This window comes from Chelonoidis abingdonii, chromosome 7 (assembly GCF_003597395.2).
Source record: "Chelonoidis abingdonii isolate Lonesome George chromosome 7, CheloAbing_2.0, whole genome shotgun sequence".
Lineage (NCBI taxonomy): Eukaryota > Metazoa > Chordata > Testudines > Testudinidae > Chelonoidis > Chelonoidis abingdonii.
Window position 1 is genome coordinate 42,552,252 of NC_133775.1, and position 16,275 is coordinate 42,568,526.

Genomic DNA, 16,275 nt, shown 5'->3' on the forward strand with positions numbered 1-16,275 from the left:
TACAGGTACCCTGTCACACCATGTCTAATTCTTTCATGGAGCTTTGGGCTTCAAATACTGATAGATTTAAATGCTATTTTTCAGACAACAAAATTCCCAGTGTCCCTAAATACTTATAGGCACAGTAACTGGACATGGGTAATACGCAAATACCTTTACAGTTTCCTTAGAGACAAAGACACAGATAACTTAGGTAATGGGAGATTCATAATGGCCCATGGGATGACATTTAGAGATGTGTGCAATGGCCACAACACAACCTGAAATCATGCAAAACTTGATTAGGGTTTTGTTACAAATTCCAAACTCAGCCTAGTTTCACTGAAAGGTTTGCAAACAAGAATAGGGCTTCTATACTCGAGGTGTGTGTTGTTGCAGTTAGGTCATTGCCGTGGATAAATACCCTAATTAAAAGTGCCATACTAGGTCAGACCAGTGTTCTAATTAGTTTAGTACAGTAGAATCTAAGAGCTATGAACACCTCGGGAATGGAGGTTGTAGCTTTGGAATGTTTGTAACTCTGAACAAAACATTATGGTGGTTCTTTCAAAAGTTTACAACTGAACATTGGTTTAATACAGCTTTGAAACTTGACTATGCAGAAGAAAAAAATTGCTCTCTCTTTATTTTTAGTTGTTTAGGTTAACACAGTGCTGTAATTGCTTTTTTTTTTGGCGGGGGGGGGTGTCTGCTGGAGCCTGATTGTGTACTTCCAGTTCCAAATGAGGTGTGTGATTGACTGGTCAGTTTGTAACTCTGAGGTTCTACTCTATTCTGTCCGACAGTGGCCAGTACCAAAGGCTTCAGAGTAAGATGTAAGAAACCCTGCTATAGGCAATTATGAGAACCTAATCTGCAGGGAAGTTTCATCCTATCCCCCCATGATTAGAGGTTGGTTTAAGCTCTAATGTTTGCACATTTATATACTTCCAAAGCTCTTCAGGGGCTGTTAAAACTCCGGATATTTTCTTGTTATCCATGTATAAATGTCTCATCTTCTGTTGAATCCTGCTGAACTCTGGTGTTGATGTCTTGTGGCAATGAGTTCCACAGTCTCAGTAGCTATGGTCATTGTTAGGCACTATTCACAATGGAGCTGTGTGAAACTCAGCAGTTTTGTTTCACTGGTGTTTATGCAAACATTTTCTTTTTGACTGTGGGTCTTCAATCACACATAGTTTGAGCTTCTCGTTCTAACAAATATAAAAACTCAAAGGGAAAATGAGTCCAAATCACTGGATTTCACCTGCTGTGCTATCACAATCACAACTTGCATGCAGTTTTGACGAAGAACTATACTTTATGCAGCCTCAGGTTTGCCTTCAGCCGATGCTTTAAATAAGGAAAAATTCATTCATTCTAGCTGCAGTAGGGCTCTTCCTGACTCCTTCACAAAAAACCTTGAAGTCCTGCTGGGTCCTTGCCAAAACAGAGAACGTTTAGCTGCTCCTGTTATTCCAGAAAAAGTCCAGTTCTTGAGACTTCCATGTTCAACAGAGCTCAGATCCAGCCAGATTCAGTTGTCAGATACCAGGAGGTTGGGATGGGTGTTGATTCAAATCTGGATTATTTTGACAGATTAGGAGAAGCTGCATATGACCTAAATTTAGATGGTAAAACTGGGGAGTATGCAGACCCAGTAAAAGGTGATGAGTGCCAAATTATAGTTTTTGGTGCTTTCTTGTACCAGAATGTTTTGTGGTCCTTCAAGGTCTTGTTTTATGACCAAATTTTGCCAGGATCCAGATGCTGAACCTGAGTTTTGTGGTACTGTTGTACTGGCAAGCTTCCAAGTCTGTGTTTTTAAGGTGCACTAATAACAGCTAAACATGTTTTCTGTTCAGGCATGAAACATAGGTAGATGGGGCTAAAAACTGCCAGGATCCAGCAGGACCCACCTGATGGATCCAGGGTTTGGCAACACAACTGAGGTGGGATGTATCAGGGTATTTGGTGCAATTGGAATAGCTAGGCTTGTTCTTCATTTAGGGGGTGGAATTTGGAAGGCTGGGCTAAAAATTGGCAAGATCCAACTTGTACCCTGACCCTTTAGTCCATTTCTGATTAAAGGCTGAGGCTTTAGTGTTTTATAAGCCCAAGATCTTAAAGGCTTTTCCTAAGGAACGAAAAGGAGGTGCAACGGGGGAATAAAGCAGGAGATATAATCGGTGTCATGAGTTAATAAGGGACTTGTGCGAGTGGCAGGCGCGGAAATGCGGAAGAGAGAAATGGAGAACTAAACGGCGTTAGGACCGCTCGGCGCGCTCAGGTCTGGAGGTGGTATAAGGTTTGCAATCCCTCTACTTGCTGGCAGTTGCAGGAGAAGATTGCTTTTAAGTGAAACGTCCCTGCCACCTCTCTGAGGTTTCATTCCCCTTAATAGTGTCCTGCCCTTAAGTTTTAGAGCTCCGTTTGCGAGCGCTGGGGGGTGGGGGCACGGTAGATTTCCACTCCAGAAGAATCGCTGGCATGTATATTTCATCCGACGGACTTTCCATGTGTCTCATCTCCCTGCCATCAACGCTATATGCAGTGACACTTCTGACTTGAGCAGAGGAATGCGCGGAGGAAGCTCCGGCGAAACTGGTAGGAGAGGATCTCCTCGGCGCCAGTGCTAATTGTCGTGATTTACGTCCCCGCCGAGTACCTTCCACGGCTTCATCTAAAATAAAACGAAAGCTGGGGGCAGCCAGGAGCGCAGCCTTTGGAGAGTGTCTCGTCGCGGAGAGCCAGGGAACGTCCCGCAGCTTTCCGGAGCCCCAGTAAAAGTTTAATGCAAAGAAGTGGTTCGAACAGACGGGAGACCCGGCGGTGCAGCGGAACTGGCAGGAAACCCTGAGCGGCTGCTACTGACTTGTTCCAGGGGGAGCGTGGGTCCTGGCTCCCCTTCTCTGATCCGCCGGTCGCCGAGCTTTGCGGTGGAGCCGGAGGTGTTCCTCCCCCTTCGCCCCGGGGCGACCTCCGCGGGGCAGCTCCAGGTCAGTCTGTAGTTCCCGGGGCAGGGGCGGAGAAGGGGGCTGCAGCCTGCTGGCTGGCGGGGACTGCTCTTCTCCAGCCCTTGAACTCTTCGGCGTTACCAGGAACTTTTGTTGGGCGTCTGCCAGGCTTCCCTCGGCTGGGGGACTGGGCACGGCGGGCGGAGCAGCTTCCTACCCCTGCGCCGCTGGCTCCCATGCTCCTGCTGCCGGAGGGGGATGAGGCTGGCAAGGTCCCAGGCAGCGCGGTGTCCGCTCTCCTCCCCGCTCTAACGAGAGGGATTGCTCCGCATGGTGAGTACGGCTCCTCGGCCTCGCTAGCGAACCGCTGCTGCCTGCCACTGCCGTGCAACGGGCGGGTAGGAGCCATGGCTGCGGGCGGGAGAGGAGCTCTGCCCAGCCCCTCGGGCGCGCCGGTTGTGGGTGGCCTGGGGGAAGAGTTGGGGCTGGGCAAGCTGCACTTTGCTTTGAGAAACTTGGCTGCCCGCAGCCCCCGGGTGCTGGCGCGGTGGCTGCACAGGCTGGGTTGTGGGGATCCCGCGCTGGGGCAGAGGGCTGGTACCTGCAGGCCGGGCTGCGGTGGAGTGGTCTGTGTCCCGGGGTTTGCTCCTGGCGGTGGGAGGGTAGGGGGAATTGCATACAGACTCAGTGGTAATTCTGCCTCGCTGTGGGTTTAGTTTGAATACCGCTATAGGTCTCTCCCTCGGAACAGATCTACATGGATCAGGTGGAACTATTGCCATTTTATTGGACCCCACGTAACCAATTAAGAGATTTAGCAGGAGGGTGGAGGTGGAATTTAGATACAAATAGAAACTGCGCCCTCTGCTGTTGTTGTGGGCTCCTCGCTAGGGAGCACATTTCAGTGCCTGGTTTCCAGTACGTTGCCTTTGTGCTTTGCAGAGGGAGGAAAATTACTCGCGCGTATTTCAAAGGCGCTTTCGTTAAAAGAGCAGGCGATTGCTCGGTTTGTTTTTGCATCCTGAATGGGCACCTGTAGACTGAGGTATTGCTCCCGCCCGTTCCCCCACCTACAAGTCGATTAATCTATTTCTGATACATTGTCGTGCCATTGAAACTCCCCTATGGATTGTTTTCCAAATGAGCTACCCTCCTACCTCAAACATCGAATTATATTTTGGTTCACATACAAACCTTCAATCTGTTCTCATCAGTTTCCCGGCATGGAAATCATCTGTGCACTTAAAAAAAAAAAAAAAAAAGATGGAGGGCATTAACTTCAAACAGGGACCTAAAAAAAAAAAACTGAAACACATCCGGATTTTACAGAACTCTGGAAATGATTGGTTACAACTTCCGATTTTTTAAAACTAAAAGAGTGTTAAATAAGCCAACAAACTCGCAAAGGAGGGAATGAAAAAGCTTTTAAATGAATTCAGCAGGATTCTGCCAAAAGGGGGTCATTTGCTTCAAACAGTTTGCAGGCTATGAATAAAGATTTTTCTGCAGAAAAATATTATCAGAAATCTAATAAAAAAGGGTGGAATTGATGGTGTGTAGGATAACCCCAATCTCCATGGAACTGACAGTTCACTTATTCAGCTAGGAATAATTCCTGGCTTCAGATCAGAAATTACAAGCAGTTTACATAATCACTGAAAAAATAAATGAAAAATCATTCATCAAAAAACAAATGATTTGCTACATGCTGAATAGCTAAGGCCAATAAAACGAATGGTCCTGTATTCTCTCCTAAAGTTTGTATGTTTGTTGGCTTTAACGAACACATTTATATTGCTGTGCATTAGGCTTTTAAATATTTGGTATTTTGTGCACTAAGATTCAGCCTAATTTTTGCAAAGATCTGACAAGAGGAAGTTAATTAAATAAGTGGTACAGATGCTTTTAAAGAGGCAGCACTTTACAGTTTTGCCTCAAGCATAATGCAACTCAACATTTAGACACTGTGGCCTAGGTAAGACTTCATGTTTTTTTTAATTTACATGGAAAAAAACATCAAAGATGACTGTTGGTGCTTTAAAGGATGTTTCCCAGACATTTTTCACCAATTAATGGCAGTAGCCTGATCTTTCCTGTTCCTTGTCATCTGCCTTGCAGCACAGTGGCGTTGATAAGGAGTTGAACCAACTTTCTGATTAGAGGTACAGAATTTGGCAACAGCACAAAACAAAATAGTGGTCGTTTTAGGTTTTTTTTCTCCCTGTAGTAAGTCCTTAACATAACTTTCTAAAGCTGCTAAAATTATATTATATTTACACTACAATCTGAAGACTTTAATATCATTACACAATAGATGATCTATGAGTAGATTTTGACAAGAGCCTGTTACTTTTTTTGTTAGGAATCTTGTATCTGTAAACCGTTTTGTTAATCGTAAGTACATAACACTTGCAAAAGAATGTAATTAGTGCTACAGAGTTGACTTAACTGATAAGAGAGGGTTAAAAAATTACAAAGGTTTTATATTAAGAGCTTACAGCAGTTAAAAATGAAGGCTTTTTAATGAAAGTTTCTGAAGTATTTTCATTCCATGCTGAATGTTGATGATACAGTGTAAGTGGTAATGTTCATGTACTATTTTACAGGACAAAGAAAGATTTAGGCCAACCTAAATTTTTTGTAGGGTATTTCAGAATCCCTAGTGTTTTATTTGTAGAACTTCATATTCTCTTGTCTTCTGTTAATAGATCTTAGAAGTCTTATTACTCCTTTCTACTAAAATAGAGAAGAAAATCTTGCCATTTTCATCAAATTTATTTAACTACATAATAGAAAAAGAATGTGAAGTTCTTCTAGTATAAGTACTGATTTTGAAATATCCTAAGAATTTTTCAGGTGTTACATTTCATCAAAGATAGGAGGTAATATAATTAAACACATGAACATATTTAATTTGCATGGATGAATAACTGCATTTATGAAATGCTCAGGTTTAATATATCACAGTATGTCAGTATACCACGATATGCCAAGTTTCATAAGTGGTAACAGTGAAAATATATATCAGATCCTAGTTGTATCTTGTAGTATACACCATATTTTATTCATCTTGGAAAAAAGTGATTTAGAAATTATAATCAAAGCAACCAAAAAATCACCTTTACTTGTATCTTGTAGGAAATATTAATGTACTCTGATTGTAGATGCAAAATTGCAATAGATTTCACTTTAAAATATTTTATATAGTCCTACTATTATCATACACAACTGCCATTGACTGAGTTTTTTATACATCTAAATGTTATTTCTTACACCAGCAAATACCGGAATATGTTATCAGAAAACTGACTTTTCACCTTTCTTTCTAATTCATGTGCTGCAAAAATTTGTATTTTTATCAAATTCATGGTCTGTACAAGAAATGATCACTAGTTGCCATTTTATGAAATCTACTGCATAAATGAGTTTTTGGGAAAAAATCTATAATGTAAGTACAGCAAGTTCTCACCAAGAGACTTCTGCAACACAGTGAATGCTAAGCTGCTAGGTGACAATTTTTATAATGAGAAAATTATCATAGTGTGTGTGGGAGGAGGGAAATATTCACAGTGACCAAAACAGAAACAAAGAGCGGTGTTTACTAGCATATCCTAATAAGAATTGACAGCTTCTTTTACCATAATTAATTACTGCTGGAATATACTTTTTGGCTGGAGTTGGGCTGTGAGGGGAGGGTAACTGAGCAGTCTACATAATTAAAATGCTGTGTGATGTTGGCCTGACTCAAGTTAGCCACCTGGAAACAGATTCATGTGCGTAAGGCCACTTTTACAGCTGATTTTAGTCTTGGTCAACTAATGCCCTTCATGTAGAATTGCTGATAGAGAGAGATACATGAATTTATATTATGTGGTATGTATCCACTACTTTACATACAGAGAAATGGCTTGGAAGAAAGCAGAGACAACAGGGACTTTTCAGCATTGGTGCTCCACAGTTGCCCAGGGAATGCCTGCTGTTTTTCAGACAGCAGGAGTTAAGGCACATATGAAAATTCAAAAGCCTAAATGTTCTACAATTAATACAGAAGGGTTACCTCCAGTATAGCATGTGCCACAATTTTATTGAATACAGGTAGTATAATCAATTTTTCCAGTAGTTTGCAGTCGCCTTTCCTTCAGTCAGTGAAGACGTCAGTCTCTGTATGTCAGACCTTATGGATCGTTTCAGTTTAACACAGCAGAACGCATGGTCAGTTGCTGAAGAGAAGACTACAGGGTACAGAGGATTTGGGCACAAGAAATGCGTCGGTTATTATATTTTGGGCACAAGAAATGCGTCGGTTATTATTACATTTTACTCTATGGGGCCAAATGTTAGTGTATTTATGAAAACAAATCTTACCCACAGTTTGCCTGTGCAGTTTAGAGCTACAACTGGTATTGTTTAAAAGTTTAGAAACGTAATTTTAAAATTTTTGCAAGGTAATTTTTTTTTAATTAGATATGTTTGGGAATAGACAACCAGAAACTAGAATGCACATAATGAATGACACTGCAGGCATAAATATAATAAAGACAAATTGTGTAGCTCTATTATAAAAGCCTCAGTGACCCATAGCATATGATATTTAATGTGCTTTGGTCAATATCTGTCTCTATGTCAATGGGAGCTCATTAAAAGAAGATACTGCAGAGTAACTGAACCATGCCATATTAGTTCTTGCCGAAGCATGACATTTTTAATACATTAATAATATATCTGTAATATAATGGAAGACTATTAATCACAACTGGTTATGTGCCAGAAATTTAAGCTATAATTGGCTGCTTCTTGTCAGGATTGTCCGTCACTCAGTCCTATATCTTTCCAATACTCAAATTTCTTGCACTCCTCTGCACTTTTTCCTTGTCAGTGCACTAAATTTGATCAATGCTATAGTCTATAATTCTGTGTAATGACCATCATTATGACGCTGACTTTCTTTAATGAGAATTGGTTATATGGTGAGAGTTGTAGCACAGTGGATGTTGAGATAACGGCTAGCTTCACGTTCATTCTCAATAGCTGTATTCTCAATGCCAGTTAATACATCTGTTTACAGCCCTATCTAGTCCCACTTATTTGTAGATTGGCAGTGACAGCAGGTTATAGAGGAAAAGAAAAGAAAAACTAGCAAAGAAAACATTAAAAAAGTGTATATTTCTGACTAAATGAAAAAGGCTAAATTGAAAGGCTGTTTAAACATAGTAACTTGTTGTTTCTATACAGTAACATAGCATTCACTTACTAGTTTTACCAGCTTTGCCCAAGCTCAAAATAGTTTTTCTCATCCTTCAGTACTGAATATGCACTGATTTGTCATGATCGTTTAAGACACTTTGTAAGTTTTTATTTAGAAACAAAGAACATTTTTTTTTCAGGTCAATTCCTTACTTATAGATGTTGACCTTTGTATTTGAGCTGTGTTTTTTCCCTCCAAAACAATAAAATAGACTGGAAAAAGTGGATAGAAACAGTGTAATTTGAATGCCTTTAAAAATTACTTTAATTCCAAAATAACAAGTTAAATGTTGCCAGTGAAAACAGGAAGAATGGATGATGGTTAAAAAAGCCATGATACTTAATGGTCTGATTTAAAGTGTATTTAATTTTTGTAGAGTATCTGAAGTTTCTGGTTTTGTAGCAAATTCAGATTTGTAAGTTTACATGTATTTAGACAAATAGCTAACTATTGCTACATGAAAGATATTCAACACACTTTCCAATAGAATACATCACAAATCACAGCTGTATGATAACATTTTATGAAATGAATATAATAGAAAATTGCACTTGCGTCCATAAGGCAATTATTGTAAATTACTTTGCTATGGAAACACACTTCAGCCATCTGTTGGCATTTCATAGTGTGTGTGGCTTATTTCAGTTTAAGATGGTGCAGTATTTAAATATAGTCAACCCGTTTGTGAAATTGCTTTGAAGACAACTTTTGCTCTTTCTTGAAAATGTGTATTATAAAACAAGGTGTATATGATGGAGTGCCTTTCATATTTTTATGGCATAGGAAGATTCATCATACTAACTAGAATATTAGACTACAGACATTAATTGAGCTATGCAACATTATGATTTATAGTTGTCTGTAAACATGAATTTTAAGAGGTTTTTTATATTGTAAGAGTCAGCTAAAGAGTTGAAAAGTACAGTAGTACCTGAATGGATCCTTCTTTTCATAAAGGGCCTGATCGTATTCCCATTGAAATCAGTGGCCAAACTTCCAATATCTTCAATTGGAACAGGATTGATTGCAAAATTAGAGAAAACTACGTTGGCTTATATAAATGACTTCTGAATTTGTAACATGTTGTTTTTAAGGTTTATGATTTTTGTCTTGGTATTTTACATCTTACAAAAATATGCAGAACTGTTTGGGGAGTATTTGTGTTACAGAAATAAATAAGAGGTAGATATGTAAAAATAATTAAGAAAACATGGGGCCCATGTTAAAAGGGAAATTGTTAATATAATAAGCTACAGGTGAGCTAGTTGTTATCTTTATCATTAAATGCAATTTAAAAAAAGGAGCAAAGCTTTTTCAATTCTAATGAGAAAATCCAAACAGACAAATGTGTGCTCCTAATAACTCTCTTATTAAGCTAACAAAAGCATAGACGCATACGAGGCATTTTGGGTCTCCGAGGTCCTCATTCCAAGAGACAGAAAGCACACCAGTAGTTGTCATCTTTGTCACTGTAATAAAAGATCCGCTCTGCTGTTCTCCTTGGTGGGTTAGATTTCCCCTGCCTCATTGGTTATAAAATATGAGAAATGTTTAAGTTCTGTTGTTTGCCTTTCAGGTTTTGCCAAGATGGAAATGTCATTTTTGAAGCAAAAACCTGTAGCTCACCTGAAATGTTATAAATCTGTCTTTTTTAAAGAAGAATTAAATCTTTCATGTTGAAATACTTTTCACTGTGAATGATTTTGATAGTTTGTTCATTCTAGCAAAGCACCCACAGTAAAGGTTATCTATATTACACCAATTTGCTTTATATTGCATCAGACCTCCAAAATGTCAACATTTCATATATTTTATAATGCATTGATTCTTGGACAATAACTCTTACTCTTATTGTTTCTAAAAGGGTGTTGGTGCCAGAAGAAAAGAATGATTGATGGGAAACAGACACCAAGCTATAGACACTCATCCTTTTGCTTCAGATGCTGATTTATCAGTGCGTATATGTATCCCTTGTGAGCTTTGAACACGGAGGATCACTCGGGGTTATCGACAGTACAAGTGAAGACCTACAACTTTGCTAAATTAGTATCTGCTCTCGGATATCTTTTACAAAAAGCCCTGATAGACACATGATAAGACAAAGGACAAGCTTCAGATTTCTGTGATAAGCTGTCCTTTGAATATGTTAGGCTTCTACCAAAGTCTTCAACTGAGTAAAGCAAGTACCATATTCTAACGTTTCACGTTCAGTTGTGGAATCTGTTTTATAAGATACATACATAAATATACGTGTACATATATTTATAATCTATAGACCGTCGTTAAATCAATACTGGTTATAATTGTCAAGGCGATTTCAAAGGATATAGAGATGTATTTGTCAAGATTCCTGTCACTTCATGCCCTTTGGGTTACTGTATCTTCAGTGATGCAGCATTATCCTTCAGTGTGGGGACATTATGACGTATGTAAGACTCAGATTTACACAGAAGAAGGAAAAATTTGGGATTACATGGCCTGTCAGCCGGAAGCCAGAGACATGATCAAATATGTGAAAGTGACCCTGGATCCCCCTGATATAACATGTGGAGATCCTCCTGAGACCTTCTGTGCAATGGTAAGGCAAACTTTTCAATGTTCCTTTCCTAGATAGTTTCAGGATATGTTTCTGTAATAGGCAGAGGCAAAGTGGAAATCCCCAATTCAGTTACGATCCAGGCAAAACGACATAATATTATGAACTTGTAAATGTGAAAGGCTTCTGAGAAACAAAGCAATAAGAAATAAGCAATCTTCATTAAAACACATTAGGCTGTAGGATAAATGGTTCACTTAGTTAGAGCCAATGCTGTTTCACTTGAAATTGATGGCAATGCTTGCGGTTGTCTTAAATGAAAGCAGCATCAAGCTTCTAGTGCACTAACCTTTCACCTGGGTGTCTTTGCATGGGTTATTTGTGAAAAAGAGTTTGGTGGCTTGATTTTAGTGTGTTCACATCATGAAACCACCATAATGTGGTGTAATTAGGCGTCCTTGCCCAATAGAAGCCTACAATTAGAATACTTAAAATTTATTTCAGGTTTAAGGAGGAGGGTGCATTGACAGCATTTTCAGGGAAGTATGCACAGCTCTAACCATTGTTACTTAATGCTTCGTTATCATGAGCTATAAATGTTCACAGTTGTATTTATGGGCAGCATTAAAAAAAACACCATTAGCTAGGGTCTGATTTTTTCAGAGGTGTTGAGTATCTATATTTTCCGGCAACCTTAATTAGATTTGCGGGTGCTCAGCACTTCTAAAAATCATGCCCAAGGGTCTTAAGCCAGGCTTTCTGCATCTGGCGTCCCTAAAATTAGAAGCCAATTGTGAAAATGTTGCCCTTGGTAAATAGTTGTGCCAGTTGTGAAGAACAAGGCACTATGGATGCGTCAAAACATTACACCTGAGTAAAGCTGGATGCATAAATGTTTGTCAGATCCTAGGAGATTTTTAATGTTGGAAGAAATTTTCAGCTTGTAGAGGACTTTTTACCTTATATTATATAGAAAATTAATTTTCTTTCAGTAGAATGTTAATTTCTGTTGAAAACTGTTATTCCTTGATAAGAAAATGTAGTTTTGAAGTATAAATCATATATATAATGTTATACATGGTTGATTTTATTATGAGATCAGTAAACCAATAGAAATTTGTGTAATTTTAGCTAATTTAGCTCTGGGAAACTAATGAGTTCTTATAAATTTATTGTAAATTGAAATAACCTACTAAATATATTTGTTTGCCTGTATATTATCCATATGGAGATCATTATTACTCTGTGACAAACAGGTCTATTCTGGGGAAAATGAACTTTTGAATAGCTTATGGCATCAGTTTCAACGCCTAGAACTCTTAAAGGTGTTCAGGTCCAATTACACACACATTTAGGATGTTGTATGCATGCACATGGACTCACCACATACGCTGCACTGATATCATACATGAAGCAATTACACTGGTTTTGTACCTTTTGATTGCACCACTTGCACTCTGCCTACTAATCTATCCCAACTAACACTGTATCAAACAGACACCATTTTTATTTTAATAAACATAACTTGCCAGTGTAATATTTTCTTCTCTCTTCCTACTCAGGCTATCAGGTTGGGCAGCACAGCTACATACTGCTGCTTCCTGAGAGGGGATTGATTTGCTAAAATCTAAAACTTATTAATATCACTTTTAATTCCATTACTAATCCCTAGTTCATAATGAAACCCCTCTCAGACTCTTACCTAAGAAACCCCTACTGGCTGCTGCTGTAGTTTGCATACAGAATTAAGATTATTATGAACATGCGTATAAAACTGAAATGACAACATAAAAATATGATTTCCTCTTTGTGTTTAGACAAATTTGGCTGTCATAGCCCTATTCGACACCCCAGTGGCTTAGAAATGGTAAAATTATCTGCAATTATCTGCAGCCTGCAGCTAATTTTCTGGATAGGTTAAACAGAAGCTTTGAAAAGAAGCCTACAGACGGAAGAGTCATCCGCGTTTGTACAATTTATGGAGCAGAAGTGCTGACAACAGTAGAAATTCAAGCCCTAAAGTGCTCCTCTGGATTTCACAGTCAATCAAAACTAAATTAAGAAACAAAGATTATTAAAAAGTCTTCTGTGCATGTAATTCTGGCATAATATTATGAGGTGGACATTAAATGTTTCCCTCTGAGACTTTCAGCATCATTAATGCAGCATGTCTTTAATTACAAGTAGGCTCATATTACTAAAAAATAGGGAAAATAAAGTACTCTGTGGTGTAGTGAGCAATGCCATTATTATGTTTACTGAAATAATTAAAAGAAGAGATATCATTCTTCTAAGTAACTTATAAGTCAAAATGTGCAATGAAAATGGAAACACTCTTATGTATGCAGCATAACTGAGTATAACAATTTAATGCAGTGGTATAGAAGCATTATTAAGTATAATTCCACCTAGCAGAACTCCTAGCAGATGTGTTATTGTGAAAAGGCATTTTCTTTTTCTTTTTTTTTAATGGATTGTAAATATTAAGGTACAACTTCTACTCTGTTACGTCTGTGCTATTCTGTTAATAAGCATGAGATTGTATGGGTTTATTTGGCTAAAGTTGAGGCTGTAGTGGATTGCTTAATGTGAATCGTCATACATGTACATTTGAAGAGACTATATGAATGTGAAAGGTATTGCTGTCTTTACCTACATTACCTAAATTAATCCATCTATTTTCCATACCTTTTTAACGCTTAGGTTTAATTAACCGTAATTAAAGTTAGCAGCATTTGTAAGGGTATCTTAAGTTCAGATTACAATGTTTTTTGCCTCGGAATTTTAAGAAATATTTTGTTATATAGCATAATAAAATGAGGAAATACACTATGTGCACCACGCGATTGTAGGGAGCCTTTGCCAACCCCTGTCCCATCTTTCAGCCCCATGTGGAGACCAATCACAATATCACTTCTTGCATTCACTAGAGCATGAGGACTGTGCCAGGGTGAGTTGCTAGCCATTTTGGAGTGGATGAGAAGAAGGTGACCTTACACTTGTCCAACAGGTCCTGAGTTGGCCAGCCAGTACAGGGACTACACATTGCAGCTTCATCGGGGTGACACAGCATTGACACTTCCTCACATGCAAAGGAACTCCAAGTGGTGGTGTGCCTCTCTCTCAGCTCCCAATGTGAAAGTGAAACTTTAGTCTTATGAAAGAGAAAAAAGTAAATGTATGTAATGACAGTAGAAACAAAAGATGGCTTGGTGGGACCTGCAAGATGCTTGTTTTCTTTGCAATATAAAGGCAGCTGAAAAAAATATCCTCATAAGTCAAAATTTAAGACTCAGGTTATGGGGATATCTGATTTATTTATTTAATTTATTAACTCATTTCAAGGCTTACTTGTGAATTACTGAGAAGAATCTGTCAATTTGAATTTAACTCCAAATTTACATTTTGTAAAAACAGGTTTTTACAAAACCTAAGCTAAGCAGAAATGTGCCAATGAAATTCTTAATGTGTTAAACTGTCTTTCAGTGGAAACAGAATTTTCTGAATCAAACCTACCCTTGCAGTGTTTGCACTTCCCTGCAATGTTTGCAATGCAGCCACTGCACCAATGTGCCAAGTGCATAAACAAGTACTGGACAGTGTGTTTTAATGTTTGTTTATCCCTATGTTTTTTGTTTTTCTTCAGTATGTCAAATTAACTTTGAATATTAGGTTGTAGCTAACAACTCCCTTCAGTGTCAGTAGATGTTCACATCTACAGTTATTGCAGTAACCAAGATAAGGAATTGTAGTGTCACCATGTAAACATTCAGAAGTAATAAGAAAAAATTAGCAGAAAATTATATTAGTGCTCTTACCACCTGGAAACAACTGTATAATGTAACAAGTTTACCAGAGAAATAGCGGTAGACACATAGATTTTCTTTGGTAGACTTATTCGGACAAGCAACTTAATTCTTACACAGATTGTCTTAAATACCCGCAGGGAACTAGTTTCTATAACTAGAGTTTGGCTCTGTCCACAAACAAGCTTTCAACCATCTTTGTAACCGCTTATGAGTGTGGTTGGTTCCAAACATAGGGTACGTCTACACTGAAGTCGAATGTTTGAGTGTAGCCCATGTAGACATAGCTGAGCTAGCTTTAATTGAGTTAGCCTGAGTACCAATAGCCAGGAAACCATGGCAGTAGAGGCTTCAGTGTGGGCTAGAGTGACCAGATAGCAAGTGTGAAAAATTGAGACGGGGTGGGGGGTAATTGGTGCCTATGTAAGAAAAAGCCCTCAAAATCAGGACTGTCCCTATAAAATCGGGACATTTAGTCACCCTAACCTGGGCTAGCTGCCCAGATAAGTACCTAGGGTCCTGGATGGGCTTGTACAACCCATGCTGCCACAGCTTCACTGCTGTTGGTACTCACACTAGCTACATTAAATCTATCTTGCATATGTCTACACATGCTGCAGTCACACTTCCAAATGCAGTGTAAACATACCCATAGTTTGCATCCACATACAATGTGGTTAGAACTCAGTTCTTAGGAGTGGCAGCTAACAGCATTTCAACCTTGTCATGTGGCATAGAGTTGTCTTTCTGTAACCAGCATACTATTTTCTTTGCTGTGTAGACAGGACCCTCCCACTCCCAATATGTTGGCTGGTTTTCATTATTCCCAGTTTTCTGCACACAAGACATTCCAGAATGCATGGTCCCACATGTTGCTGGTGCAGCTCTGAATGCACTCTCTTACCTTCTGGGGCATGATATATCATGGTGACTATGGACTTGCAAACACAACATAAGTTTTAAAATAAAATGTATTCCCAGTAAAATAATATTTATTTAAAAAAACATTCCTGACAGATTCAGTTCCATTCACAGTTGAATTATAGTGGCTCACTGTCAGTATAACTGTGTCAGGAATGTCCCCTGAAATCTTAATATCACCTGTAATAAAAAAATTGATATATAAATGAACCCATTTCTAGTAATATACTGCAACCTGCACTGCTACTGCTAAGGTACAGTTGATCTTGAGGCGATGGCTCATGGATTTCAAGCTTTAGGGAGTCCCTAAGAACAGGATTTGCTGTAGTAGAGTATTATAATCTATATAGTAATGTCCCAACAAACGCTCACTGTCTGAGATTGTTATTATGGCGTAACATCACTATATGGCGACACTGTGTCAGGATGATGTAGCATTAAGAACCTCTACTTTACAGTGTGTAGGTGTGCTAGAACACAGCAAATGGTAGACTCTATTTTTGCAAGGGGTAGGTGAACCTGAACTGCATCCTAATACAGTACTTGCTTTATGACATTATTCCATTGCCGTGCCAGCCAAGAAAAATTTGTGCTATAAAAGCCCAGTCCTGGATTACAATACCTATGGAACTCATCTGGCATCTGAGGGGTCTTCAAGTCCTGTACAAAGTCAAAAGAACCGTTACTGTTACACTGTACCTGTCATAAACAGATAGCTAAGGGTTAATGTTTCTTTTACCTGTAAAGGGTTAACAAAGGGAACCAAACACCTGACCAGAGGACCAATCAGGAAACCGGATTTTTCAAAGTGAGGGAGGGAACTTCTGGGTG

The 16,275-nt window shown here is 38.9% G+C and overlaps 1 protein-coding gene across 4 annotated transcripts in view; it reads left to right on the top strand.

Annotated features, from left to right (window-relative positions):
* The first annotated feature begins 2,328 nt into the window (after window positions 1-2,328).
* NTNG1 (netrin G1) overlaps window positions 2,329-16,275 on the top strand; it is a 223,447-nt gene continuing 209,500 nt past the window's right edge. For all 4 annotated transcript variants that reach the window (XM_032803727.1, XM_075067837.1, XM_032803729.1 and 1 more), the window contains exons 1-2: window positions 2,329-3,269; window positions 10,046-10,759. In XM_032803727.1, coding sequence (XP_032659618.1) covers window positions 10,514-10,759 — 246 coding nt within the window. In that variant the 5' untranslated portion in view covers window positions 2,329-3,269; window positions 10,046-10,513. The remainder of the gene's footprint in view (window positions 3,270-10,045; window positions 10,760-16,275) is intronic.